The sequence below is a fragment of the Sceloporus undulatus genome, chromosome 6, assembly GCF_019175285.1.
Source record: "Sceloporus undulatus isolate JIND9_A2432 ecotype Alabama chromosome 6, SceUnd_v1.1, whole genome shotgun sequence".
Taxonomy (NCBI): Eukaryota; Metazoa; Chordata; class Lepidosauria; order Squamata; family Phrynosomatidae; genus Sceloporus; species Sceloporus undulatus.
The window spans coordinates 44,702,042-44,716,281 of NC_056527.1; the positions used below are offsets into that span (position 1 = coordinate 44,702,042).

Consider the following 14,240-nt stretch of genomic DNA (forward strand, 5'->3'; position numbering starts at 1 on the left):
TTTTGGATGTGTCGAAGGCCCCAAAAACATGCGGCTTTAAGGCCTCACTTTGACCATCCCTTAAAATAGTCTCATTGAAACTGATTTACAGTACATGTAGCACAGTCTTGGTCAACAGAGGTAAGCAGAAATTAGGCTAGCCTCTCCTGGTAGATCTCAAAGTGATTGGGCAAGAGTTTTTGGCACTCAGGCCCAGTACAGACCGGCACTTTGGGCTGGCTGGGGGTGGGGTTAGAAATATAGAAATCAGACTACATAACTGGAAGCTAAAGATGGAGTAGCTCCATTCTCTGTAGAAACATGGCCAGAAAAGTTTGTGACCATGACCCTGAACTATCGATATGAAAAAATAGAGTAAAGCTAAAGAACACAAAGCCAACTATTATGTCAAAATACAAATTGAGAAACCTCCCTGTAGAATTTAAAGATAATGTAAAAATAGATTTGCATTATTAAGCCTAATTGACCAGGAGCCAGACGATCTCTGGAGTTAAGCCAGGGACATTGTCAGAGAGGATTGCAAAAAGACACTATTTGTAACCAAAAAGAAGGGGGAGTCTCACTGGATGACAAATGAAACTCTAAGGCAAATAAGACAAAATCTGTTCTAGTTCTGACTAAAATTTGTCAACAAACATGAAAAATAAAACGATGGCTCACAGATTGGAAATAATATACATTCCAGTTCCCAAGAAAGGGAACACAAGAGATTGCAATAACCATAGAACCATGCATTAATTTCCCATGCAAGCAAAACGATGCTCAAAATTCAACAACATTAACTTTGGAGCAAGAAATGCCAGGTGTTCAAGCTGTGTTCAGGAAAGGAAGAGGCACCAGGGACCATATTGCAAACATGTTGGATAATGGAATACACCAAAGAATTTCAGAAGAAAATCAGCCTGTGTTTTATAGATTATAGCAAATGTTTTGATTGTGTAAATTATGAAAAACTATAGGTTGCTCTTTAAAAGGGGGGGCATGTTACAACTTTTTGTTGTCTTTATACGTAACCTGTACTCAAGACAAGAGGCTACCGTCAGGACAGAATACATAGAGGTGGAATGGTTTCTAGTTGACAAGGGGATCAAGCAAGGCTGCACCTTATCACCCTATATGTTTAACCTGCACACTGAACGTATCATAGTAAAAAAAGTTTATACTCTGAGGAAGGAATGTGAAAAGTGGAGGAAGGAATATCAATAGTTTGATATACAGATGATGCCATGCTGCTAGCAGAAAATAGTTGTCTTGGAAAAACTACTGAAGAAAGTCAAAGAAAAAGTGCAAAGACAAGTTTGTAGTTTAACATTAAGTGGAAAAATAATGACCACAGTTGATTTACATAACTTTAATATAGATGATGGAGACATTGAAATAGTTTTAAGATTTTTCATGCCTTAGCTCAGTCATTAATCAGAATAAAGACTGCAGTCAAGAAATCAGAAGAAGACTAGGATGTGGGAGGACAGCTAAGAAGGAACTAGATAAGATCCTAAAGTATAAAGATATATCATTGAATACCAAAGCTAGGATCATCCATACCATTGTATTTCCCATTTCTATGTAGGGTTGTAAAAACTGGACAATGAAGAAAGCTGCTAAGAAGAAAATCAGCTGGTTTGAAATGTGGTGCTGAAGGAGTTCTTGGACTGCTAACAAGACAAATAAATGTGTCCAAGAGCAAATGAAGTCTGAACATTTCCTAGAAACCAAGATTACTAAACTGAGACTATCATACTATAGACATATCAGGAGAAGACAATGCTCACTAGACAGGGCAATAATGCTTGGTAAGGTAGGAGAATGTAGTAAAAGAGAGAAACTGCATTACAGATGGATAAACTGAATCAAATAAGCCACAGCCTTAAGTCTGGATGACCTGACCAAGGCCTGTTGATGATTGGGTCACTTGGAAGTCTCTCATTTGAACTTGATGGTAACCAACACCCAGTGACTATGAGATTACAGTCTTGCTTATCCAAAGAAACATAGGTAGGATCAGACTACAAATATAATTTTGCAGCACTATGCTTTGCCAGTGTATCTGTTTTAAATATAGAGTTTCTCAGCTGACAGATGAAAAATAGGCAATTTCTATTAACCTCCACATTTGGGTAATACACTAGTTAGCTTCAAGTGAATAAAGGGAGCAGCCAACTCCATTAAAGTAAGTGGAAACTTCGTTATTCACTTTCATGAAATATATAGATTATGACTGTTTGCCCAAGGCAGATATTTCTGTACATGCACACATACTGTTTTAAGTGGTGTTTAATAGGCAGTGTGGAGAGGGGAGAAAGTCTGATCAAATGACATACGGTAAACCTCAGAAAATAAAAGATTTCTGATCGTATTTGGAAAACATTCTAGCATATATTAAGTAGAATCCATTTCCTTTCTTCTTAATTAGGTGTCTACTCATCTTGTGTTGATAGCCAGTTTTATATAGCCTGTTTTATGTGTAATTATGAATAAATGCATATAAATATCATTTATATGCATGTAATTATATACTGTATCTATAGCTTTCTGTACTGAATATGTTTCAAGCCTTTGCTGACATCTATAAAGGGAAAAGTTTCCCACATACGCTTAACATAGCGGGTTAGACGTTAGGGGTCTCACCTAAGTGTGATATCATTTAACAATTGTATTTGTTGACATTATTAGTATTCTGCCTCTGCTCCTCACTATCAATATGCAAAGTTGGGTTGGTGCACAGCATTGTGGCCTTTAAGCAAGATTTTGTCTCATGCAACATCTAGATGGGTATGTGCATTTTAGGAGCTGCAGAGAGACATGGCTATATTTTTGAAAAGATTAATGTTTCACAAAGACATTTCTGTAGTACTGAATCAATTGTGTTGTACTTTTCAGGCTGGGGTTTTAAACTTTTTATAGATTATTTTGGTACTTTATGACACTCAGCTCTGTTTTTATGGAGCATTAAACATGCAGTCACTTCCTTTGTAATTGGATTTAGAGTCTTAATACCTAGCATATTTTTGGTTCTACTAATAAATTGTACACATTCTAATTGTAGTGCAGTGGATCTCTTTGTTGCTTTTCCTTTCATCCTGATTGCCCATTTTGTTGCTGTTTTTAGTCACATGAGCCCTTTGTACCTTTGTGTTTCCCCCCCAGAGAATGAGAACTTATGTAATAATGTGGTGTTGCCATAGGTGTACACATTGGAAATCGCCTTGTGATGAGATTATTTCTAGTTGCACTGCACTGTCTGTTCTACAAGCTGCAGCTCAGAAGGAATTGGTGAAGTTTTGGTGGGGCCTGGGCAGATTTGCATAATGGCATCTTTTAAAAGTTTCTGTAATGGAGATGGAGATGGAGGTGGTGGGTGAGTGACCTCCCAAGATGGTGGTGGGGCTTAAATCTGTTTAACAAAGTACTAGCTTTGGAACAAAAAACAAGCAAGTGGGGCATAAGAGGTGAAGGGGTTAGTCAGTCACCGATGGCACTCACTACCCAGTTAGAACTATTTAGTTACACTTCTCCAAATTGAACTATTTGGTTATAATTGTCCCAAATGCAATATTACAACATGTAACATGCACAATATTCTAACGCTAGAGGGTGCTATAATGCAGGTCGGAATATGTTGCCTATCTTATTAGGGGGTACAATTTTTGACCTAAAAGTAAACTATGAACAACTCCACAATCTATACACTCAGAAGTGTGGTTGAAAACCTTTAAAGCTCCCCCCCTCCCATGTATTTACACTGAGAATGATAGTGTTGAAAGCAGGGTGAGAAATTATCTAACAAGTTAGATGAAGTTGAACAAGCTTAAACTCAATCTAGATCAAACAGCGAGATTGTGGATTGGGAGGCTGGCTGATCTCTATGGGGATCTATTGCTTATCTTGAACTCAGTTGCTCTCTTCCTGAATGACAAAGTTAGCAACTTGAAAGTGCTTCCAGATTTGGAGCTATAATGGCAGCTGAAATGGCATGGGTGGCCAGAAGTGCCTTTTATCACAACTGGAGTGCCAACTTTAACCCTGACCTGGATCAGTTAGGTCTAGCTATAGCTACTTATTAATTAAGCCCAGATTTGACTGCTGTAATTCAGTGCTACTCAAAGCTTTTACCCTTGGGACCCCTCTTTACATCTGCATGAGGACATTACTCCCTCCCTACCTGATGTACTCTAAGGATAAAAATATTTTGGTTTTTTTAGTGAGTGTATTTTCATTTGCACATTCATGTATATTCATAATTTAACATTATATAAGGAAATGACATCATTTAAATTAGCACAGCTTTATTTAAGTAAATTTAATATACAGTTCAATGCATGTATAAATTTTACACATTAAAAAGTTTTGGAAGAGGGGGAGAGGAAAGACCAAAGCCTACAATCCCCTCCCCCCCCCAAACAACTCTTGTGCCACCTGGGGGTCCCACCCCGATGTTTGAGAACCACTGCTACAATATATTCTACATAGGATTGCCTCTGATGATGACTTGGAAACTTCAACTCTTGCAGTTGCAGCTGCCTGAATATTAGAGGGAAGACAGAAGTACAGATACATTATTCAATATTGCTGTGCAAGTTACCAGTGTGCTTTTGGTCTAATTCGTGATGCTTATATGAAACTTCAAAGGGCCAAATCAGGGATGGGAACTTGGTCAGGCAGAGGCTGCACATGGTCCCAAAAACTTTGTGGCCCTGTTTCCTTTTGAAGCCCCAAGATTCCCCTCCACCACCAGGTTGGCTGGTGCAGCTTGTTTGGGGTCCCAGCTTTCAGATTCTTGGGACTTGTCATCCCCTGTGCTAAATGGTTTGATGCTGGATTATTTTAAGCAGTGCTATTCAAAATGATGGTCCATGGAAGGTGTCAATCCACAGCAATTTTGCAAGAAAGAAAGGGAAAAAATCAGTTATAGCCAATGGGTTCAAGAATGGTGCTGGTTCCTGATACATTGGCACAGGGAGAAAACCTTGCTGGTCCACCTCATCATTTAGCCTGAGAAACACTGATCTAAAGGAGCACTTTTGACCATATAATTGTGTCAATTTGTTAAGAGCAACTACAGATTCCCTCACTGAGCATTCAGCAATAAGATCAAATAGTGGGTAGGGTTCCATATTGCCCCACAGTTGTGTAACACCAAAATACAGATGGTCATTTCCAATGTTTCTTGAATACTCCTTTCTTCCAGCCTGTCTTTCTGCAGTAGCTTTTATCCTGCTGAGTCTTAAGATGATGTGCTGCTTTACATACTGTATTCTTTTGATTTCACCTATGACTGGAACATAAACCTATGACTGGATCATCTCTTAGTGGTGCACACTGCCTTCTGAGGTGTGTGGTCTCCAAAAGTGACATAACACTTAGTGGGGAGATTTCTGTATCTGTAAGGTTTAAATATTCATCCTCTGGTCTAAAAGGCTATTGGTAGGTTAGCTTTGTGAGAAGTTTGAAAATAGCCACCCAGATGCACTCTCATTCCCCAGGTAATATAGTGGCAGCTTGTCCCCTTATATTACCTATATTTTCAGTGGAAATAAGTTCAACTCTTGTGTGCTGCAGCAACAAATTGTTCTTTTTTTCTTCTTTTTTCACTTCTTAAATTTAAGCTAGAACCTAAATGTATAAGCCTAGAGATAGATCTAGCTATAGCCATGCTGGTATAATATGCATTAATGGAAATGTGGGAATAATCTGGGATTTGTAAGGAACAATCTCTCCCATTGTTGCCCTAAAAAACAAAAATGCCTGAAAATTTGTTTGCTACCCACACTGATCACAAGTGCTATGTATTTGATATAAACTGTGTTTATATTTTATTGTTATTGCCATGACCAGTGGTCAGTACAGTTAATGAATTTACTCATTTGGTAAGGATTAATAAACAATGTGTAGGCTGCATTTAGAGCTAGAATTCATTCAGTGTAGGCTTGCATCCAAGTTTAAGAAAACACTATCTTATAAATTGAATAAATGTGACATTGGATTTTACTTTATTTTACAGATTTTATATAAAAGGGAAAAGTGCCTTAGACAAGATTCAGTGGAATACTTTTACAAACTAAAATATGTTTCTCTTAGGGTAGACTTCTTTATACCTGGGGTTGCTGTAGTTGGTGGATACTCAATATGTTCAAGTCCTGGCCTTCTGGAACAAGAAGGAGTATTGGAACTTGCAGTAAAATATGCAACACATCCTCCTGCTCATTGGATTCACACTCAGGTATCTATATGGTATTTAGTGTTCTTATTTTTTAAGGAACTCTGTTGTTAATTATTTATGATATATTCAACTGTTTTAATTACTGTATGTTTCTTTGAGCACTTCAGGTTAGAGTAGTATATAAAACCTATTTTAAACAAATAGTTGGGTCCAGAACAGCATCAATGTAAAATTTGTTTTATTCTTAAATACTAAATGTTTAAGTTAACGTCCATCCATTCATAATACATCATTCCCCACCAGCACCACTCATCTGATCTAATATTTGGAGTGGGGCAGAGCAAAGAAAGAGTAGAGATATTGTAAAAAGGTGTAAAATAGCCACATTTAGCTTTTGCTGAAAGAATTGACAAGACATGTGTTCCAAGACACACAAGTGTGGCATAAATTTTGTAATGAAAAAGTAAACTACATTTGGAAAACAAAAGATGAGAGTGTGACATAAAGCCAGGAAGAAAAACAGTCAGAGATTCTTACCTAGAGATAAACTTATATGTCTTTAAATGCTGTAGCATGGAAAGCAGACTCTGACTTTGAAATAGTGCATAGATTGTGCATCCCTTTCTGTTACTAATTTCAGCAGGAGAGGAAGCGGAACACTATTACAGTTACCTGGAAGCACAAATTCTTCAAAAGAACAGCATTTTCACTTTTTCACTCACTTCTGTGCCAGCAGAGTTGAAAGAAATATGTTTTGCTTGCTGCGATTTGTTGACTAGCAGTGATTTGAAGGCACAAACAATACACAGACAACTCAGTGTAAAATCAATGCAGCCTTATCTCTTGAGCAAAAAGAATCCCCAAGTGGCTCCTAATCCATCCATTACCATGTGACTGTAAAATGGGCCCCCACTGTTGTTAAATAGGTTAGTTTCATGCACCATTGGAATTTCAATAAAATAACTCACTTTGAAAGATATTCTGCTGAAGTATGGAACCAGTGTTGCTGGACCACACATGCTAATATAAATCCTTGTGGAGATTTCCTATTGATTCTCTGTTGCTCATTAGGGACCTCTCAAAATGTAACCTCATAATTATCTGCCTTTGAGGCATCTCCTAGGAGTTTTGCTTCCTGCCTGCCTTCCTTGTTTTAATTTTTTAAAATTAAATTCATAGTGTCACAGCACTGAAAACAGTTAAGACCATTAGCCAGTTCTGAGGAGAGCATGTCAAGGTATCAAGATAAATGTCTTCTAAGAATGGATTACATGTACTATCATTATTTAGTATTATTAAGTATTCTGTGTCTTACGTCAATTTTTTTAATCTTTAGAATGGCCATATGCAACAGTAGACAGTGAACATTCCCGTTTGGAGAGATCACAAACCTATGCCTTTCAACAAAGAACAAAAAGACTTTAAAGTTAGTGGCATTAAAAATAGTTGAAAACATTTTAAAGCACAATAAATTAAAATAGTAGAGCAGCCACTCCTGGCTTTAAGGACTAGAGGCCACAAGAAATAATACTCAGTTTTATGGAACTGCATTTCAGTTTCACTGGGACTTCAAAAGAAATGGAGCCAGCCCATCTTATGAAATGAAAAATCATATAAGGATGGATATTTGGTAACCTCATGATAGGTTCACAAGTCAGAAATGACTTGAACATACACAATGCACACAAACATATTTGGGGAAAACGTGTTGATTTTGATATTTTAAAATATTTGAAACATGGCCCATTGATTCAGTGGGAACTTCGTAAAATAACACTTGCAAAAATTTCATTGATGCGGTGGGTTCACTCTTGTCGGAACTAACAGTTAAATTTAGCTCTATATGTTTATGTGCTATACATGCTTATGAGCATGCTAATGTAACACTGTCTAATTTGGGAAAGGTTTCTTTAAAATGCAAGATAGACCCATAGTGGGGTATAACAGTAGTCTATGATGTTTTTTCTAATCTGGAACAATATTTTTATATGTACAAGTGGACAAAGTTCTAGCTCACCAATTTTGGGGTGTTTCTCATTTGGGAGGAAGGGAATCCTAACTATGATGATCTGAGTTTCAATCATGGGCTTTCCCTTTTTTTCTCCAACATGTTCCCCAAAGCCTGGAGAAGCTAGTGTAGGTTGTGTCAAAGAGAAAGACTGGCAGAAATTGATATCCAACTCCTTGTATCAGCAGATGCGCTCTCCACTTGTGCTTAGGGTCCCATTAGATCTTCAAGCCACTGTACCTGTTCTTTTGTTTTCTCTCTTAACTTCTTGAACTGACTTCTTTAAACATATCAACAGTCATTTTCCTTTTGATCTTCTCCCATGTAAATGGTTGTTGGTATTAGGTGCCTTCAGGTTGACTTTAACTCAGCAACAACCATACTTTTTATGATTATTGTAGTGTTTTCCTGACAAGATTTGCTCAGAGGATTTGACATTGCCCTTTTCCTAGGTGAGAGCATATTACTTGCCCAGGGTTACCCATGGCTGAGCAAGGATACAAACCTTGGCTTCTCAGAGTTCTAGTCCAATACTGAAACCACTACATCACATTAGCTCTACACTTCACTGATTAAATACCTTGATTAAATAATTTGATACTGATTTGAGATACTAATTAGATCCAGTTTTGTTTTTGGAGAACTGTGCCTCCCCATATAAATCTGCAAGAACTCTTTAAGATCTTCAGGGGAAGGGAGACAGACAATATGTAACTGCACCAAGGAGGCTTTTTTACTCAGATGTATTTTTTATTTATTTTTGTATGTTTTAAAATAATTTTATATTGTTTTCACTATGACTATTTTAATTGCTTTTAAGGTGTACTAATTGATTTTAATAAATGTACATTGGGCCCTTGGTATCAGCTGGGGTTTCGTTCCAGGACACACACACACACAGGATACCAAAATCTGTGGATGCTCATCCCATTAAATACAATAGCATAGTAAAATGGTGTCCCTTATATAACATGGCAAAATCAAGGTTTGCTTATTGGAATTTATATATTTTGGATACTTGAATCTGTAGATAAAAAATCTGTGGATATGGATGGCTCATTGTATATCTAAAAGCCGCCTTCGGTCCCACTCTGGGAGGCATTTCTTTGTCTCTCTGTAGGGTGTATACAGGTTCTGAATATCTTTTATTTGATTAGTTTTCAGATCTGCATCAACTAGATTATTCTTCATATTAATAGTTTAGAGTAGGCAGCTTATTTAAGCAGGTAACTCAAGTGGTCCCAAGCTGTAGCACTCTGCATAACATGATTTTCTTGTTTTTTCTATTCCTCTAGCATTCCTGTAACTGTGATTGCTAACAAGACAGGTTACTATGTACTTCTAACAGCTGCAAAGATCATTATATACAAGGGTTTTAAAGAAGAACCTGGCCAACCTATCCTCTTTTTAATGAAGTCTATTATAGCTACAGATTCATTTCTTCCCACTACTTAACATTCCTCTTCAGTGGATTCTTCTAAAAATATATGGCCGCTTAGTTCCCTGGACCTTATAATCCCTGCCTTGAACTCCCAGCCTCTTCTGCTGAACATCACACTTCCTTTGTTTAAAGCCTCAATCATGGAATCAGCAGAAGAATGCAAGTATGCACTGTTATCACTCAGAGCAATCTGCCAAATGACATTCTTAACTTTGGAGAATGTGTGTATTGGACTAACCAAACCTTTTCTTCTCCACTGAGATGCATATGAACTCCCAATGGGACACTTTAGTCAAATCTTTGTTTTTAGTGTGTAGGTGGGGAACTCTTGAATACTGACTTCTGATTCAGTTTCATGCCCATAATATCCCTTGTTTTCTCCTCCTCCTCCTCTAGTGTACTCTTGACTCAGAGGTGGCTTTACGAGTGGGAGGCAACTTCTTCTTTGATCCCCAGCCGGCTGACTCTCCTTCAAACCTGGTGCTCATAGCTGGTGGAGTTGGAATTAATCCTTTGTTTTCTATACTGCTCCATGCCGCAGACCTTCATAGAGCTCGAGCAAATAAAGGAACCGGGTATAAGATGGGAACAACAAATCTGTTCTACTGTGCAAAAAATACACATGAGCTACTATTTAGGGTAGGTAAAGTGAAATGAGCATGTTATCAATCATTTGCTTTCCCCCAGGAATTGTAAAGAGATTGAGAGAACGTGGACTAGAGGCAAGCATAGTGCAGCACCAGACAAGGGAACAGAGCATGAGCAGAGAAACTAGTTTTTGCTAAGATAGTCGCTAACTCTGCCACCTCCAAGTCAAGCCAGCCACCTCTGCAATAGGATTCTGAGGGCCAACTGGTGAGGCCCTGTCTTCTGTGTCCTGAGTGGGAATTGTTTGGCCTGCTTGATATTTTAGATCACTCATTGTCTCTTGCTATAGGCTGTGGATGGGTGAAGTGCAGCCCATGGGCTGTGTGCACATCCCTACAGCACTGTTTTTTGAGCCCAGGTGTCAAACTTTTTTCCCTCTCCAAGTGTCTTTTGGAGTGGGGTGGGAATTTTCACCACATGTTTTGACCTTCTGGGCCTAAGTTGGAGAGACTTTGTTTTGAAACAGGAAATGAACTTCTGCTCAGTTCTTGCTGTTAAAAATAAGCCACTTTTGGGCGTAAAATGGCCCAGAGTCCTAAAAACATGACGAAAATGCCCCTGTGCTTCCTGGAGAGTGTTTGGGAACCTTTAGGGGCATTTTTTTTCATGGCATGTGGTAGATTGGGGGGGTCTCCTAGGAGGCTGATATGCCCCTGTCTCCCCAGTTGCCTTCCCTTGCCATAGGCAATAGTATTAGGGTTTTCTGGGAGCTGAAGACCAAAAACATCTGAAATACCAGAGGTTTCCCCATCTCTTTTTGGTTGTTTTGTGCCTTCAAGTCATTTCTGACTTATGGCAACCCTAAGGTGACCTTATCAAGGGGTTTTCTTGGCAAGGTTTGCTCAGAGGGATTTGCCTTTGCCTTCATCTAAGAGTATGACTTGGCCAAGGTCACCCAGTGGATTTCCATGGCTGAGTGAGGATTTGAACCTTGATCTTCAGAGTTGTAGTCTAAAACTCAAACCACTACACCATGTTGTCACTCTGGTCAAGATTCAGAGTTTTGTTCCAGAAGCTGCCCAAAGATTAGGAGAGGTTATTTTCCCCTTTTAGGCATGTAAAGGAGCATGCTCCCTTCAAGTTTTCCATCTTCATTCCCCCCCCCCCCCCAGTGCTATATTCCCCTTGCTGTTGCCAGGACAGAAATGTATTTTCTCTCCTCCCATCCACAGCTGTATGTAATGTTAGCTGTGTAATGAAAAGAAGCATTTCCAAGCCTGGAGCTGGAACTGGGTGGTTGCCCCTTAACAACTTATTTGGACTATTGAGCTCCATTCCCTTGATCTGAAATGAGGTTTGAATTTTAAAGAAAGAGATTTCCATTATCCTTTTCTTGAGGATACTGTGTGCACTGTGTTTGTATCCTCTTCATAGAATTTTTGCTTCCATGAGGCTGGGAGTAGGCATAGATCACATCTGGTTTGATTTATTTGGCTGTGGCATGACCAAATATCCTTCACATTCCAGAAGCATATCCTTGGTCTGACAAATGCATTTCCTGGAAAGATTGCATGCAGTTTCCATGTTACCCAGCAGAGTTTACCAATCTGTGAGAAATTTCAGCCTTACACCAAGGGTGAGTATTGTTGTGATGGATAAAAAAAGTTAAAAACATGATGACACTGCGGCTTATGGCTACAGTGATAAGTTGAACAGGATGTAAGTGAATTTAATTATCTGGGTGTTACAGTATTTGCTATGTGTAATAAGCTGTAAAGCATTCCAGAGGAGTGGTGGGCTGGGAAATCCTCTGTGAGTTTACTCAGAAGTGAGTCAGAGTTCACTCTCACATAATGAACATAAGTTTTGCAATCATACACAAACAAGTTGTTTTTCAGCTATATTGGATAGCTTTCTTTGTGCTTTGTCTTGCTCCTAAGTATTGTTTAGAACTCATGTTTCTTTTTCCACACACTCTTCTCTCCTACAACCTTACCTTCCTAGCTAACTTAAAGGTACACACGATCTTGTTTTACCATTTATTGTGTCATAGTATTTAACTTTTCTGGAATATTGTAGAGACGGTGGTGGGAAGTTACTATTAATAAGAAATGATTCAAAATGCCCCCAACATCTGAGAAAGATTTGAATTTGGAAACATAAGTATTCCCTCCTTTTAATTTAAAATTAATGTTAATTGATTAAGCGGTTTTTGTTTTTTTTACTCTGTATATTTTCTGTTAGAGGGAAGAATATCTGGAAATGATCTAGAAAAATGCATCTCCCAGGATACCTTGTGGTACGTCTGTGGCCCACCTCCAATGATACAATTCATCGTTAAACTACTAGAAAAGCTTGGCGTGGCACAAAAGAATGTTTTCTTTGAAAAGTGGTGGTAGCGTATCCAGCAACTGTTTGTCAAAAAACAGAAATGAAGATATCAAATGTCTGTGTGCCTATATGTACATACTCTCTGATCAATCAAAGATGTAAGAAACTGAACACTTCCATATGCACAGATTATATATTTCTGTACTAATTTATGTAAATTATTTTAAACTTTGTCAAATGATCTTGAAAAATAAATGCAATTCATTATATATGGCAAACCTGTATATGTAATTCACTTGACTGTAATTTTTTCAAGTAAACATTTCTTTAAGCATTTTATTGATTTTATTGTTTACAGATATAACAGGAATCTAAGATGTACATAGGGAGACAGAATTGCACATAGAGGTTTCTTCTGTTTATTTTCACTTCAGCTTTCCTGACTGCTGAAGGCACAAGCCTTGTTTGCTTTTCAAGTGGCTTGTCTTCACACAGTGGAGAAGAGCTGCAGTAAATTGCACAAGCCAAACTGTGCCTGTACAGCCTAACCAGTGCAATAGATTCAGATTTAAGAACATGCAACTGGAAGAAATAACCTCTCACAGCACCTCCTGAAAATGCTATTTTGAGACACAAGGAGAGCATTAGATTGCAGACTGTTGTGCTAACATGTCCTTATGACATTATATATATCCAAAGGCAGACAATGTAAAGATTACTGTATACAGTACTCATTATAATTGGTGATTAATTAGTTAAAATATCTTGAGGTTACCAAAAGGTGCTAAATAAACTAATACTCTGATGTGGGGATATAATATTAAAACATATGCCTAATTAACTTGGTAACCTTTCATTAACCTTAGTCCACAAAGCTATCTGCCAGCGTAGTACCATGTTATTTCTCCATTGTGCAAGGAATTTAAGAGACACAGATTTCTGTTTGCTGTCATGTTCAGTTTTGCTGGAAAGGGGGAAGGAAATGTTGTTACAGGAAATTCTGTTTACTTAACCCTCGTCCAAACACAAGATTGGATGGCCACTAGCTGTTGCTGGCTTTGAACAGGTTAATGAGGAGAAATTGGTGAAATATAATCATTGATAGATACATCTGTGCAGCCATCAGATTAAAAAGTTAACAGTGAATATCAGATTCTGGGGAACAACAAGATAAGACTGTTGTTTGTCATGAGAAACAGGATGCTGGATTGTTGGCCTAAGCCAGCAGGGCTCTTCTTATGTTAACATACTAAGTATTTAGAGTTCTCTGTATTGCTGGCTCCAGCTAATACATGGAAAATGGCAGTAAATTGGAGATAGTCAAACAGTATGATCCCATTTTAAATCAAGCATATTAAAGTCCATGAGTCCAAACTAAAAATGATATTTGCTGAAGCCCTATTCAGATATTACTTAGCCATTAGTTTCAGTGCACAAAGAGGAGAGCACCTCATCCCATCCTCCTCCACTGTAGCTTTTATTACCCCAACGCATTGGGGGAGGAGAGGTTCCTGTTTGCATGGAGATTTTTTATGCAAGGAAGATCCTTGATTTTCTGAGCTACTTGCTTACAGGGATCGCCTTCATGCAAACAGACCTGCTGGATGAATGGTATATAAAGCCCACTTCACTGCAGAATGGTTTCCTAGAGTCCATATATTAGGTAAACTACTGTCCATGTACAGAACATTGGCTTAAAGCTTAGTACTGTA

The 14,240-nt window shown here is 38.2% G+C and overlaps 1 protein-coding gene across 6 annotated transcripts in view; it reads left to right on the top strand.

Annotated features, from left to right (window-relative positions):
- Positions 1-12,801, top strand: part of OXNAD1 (oxidoreductase NAD binding domain containing 1) — a 37,725-nt gene extending 24,924 nt beyond the window's left edge. For 5 of the 6 annotated variants that reach the window (XM_042475909.1, XM_042475906.1, XM_042475905.1 and 2 more), the window contains 4 exons: positions 6,079-6,220; positions 10,006-10,248; positions 11,725-11,833; positions 12,442-12,801. In XM_042475909.1, coding sequence (XP_042331843.1) covers positions 6,079-6,220; positions 10,006-10,248; positions 11,725-11,833; positions 12,442-12,596 — 649 coding nt within the window. In that variant the 3' untranslated portion in view covers positions 12,597-12,801. Of the gene's footprint in view, positions 1-6,078; positions 6,232-10,005; positions 10,249-11,724; positions 11,834-12,441 lie in introns of all 6 variants that reach the window. The other variant, XM_042475910.1, reaches the window with a different exon arrangement.
- Positions 12,802-14,240: the final 1,439 nt, after the last annotated feature.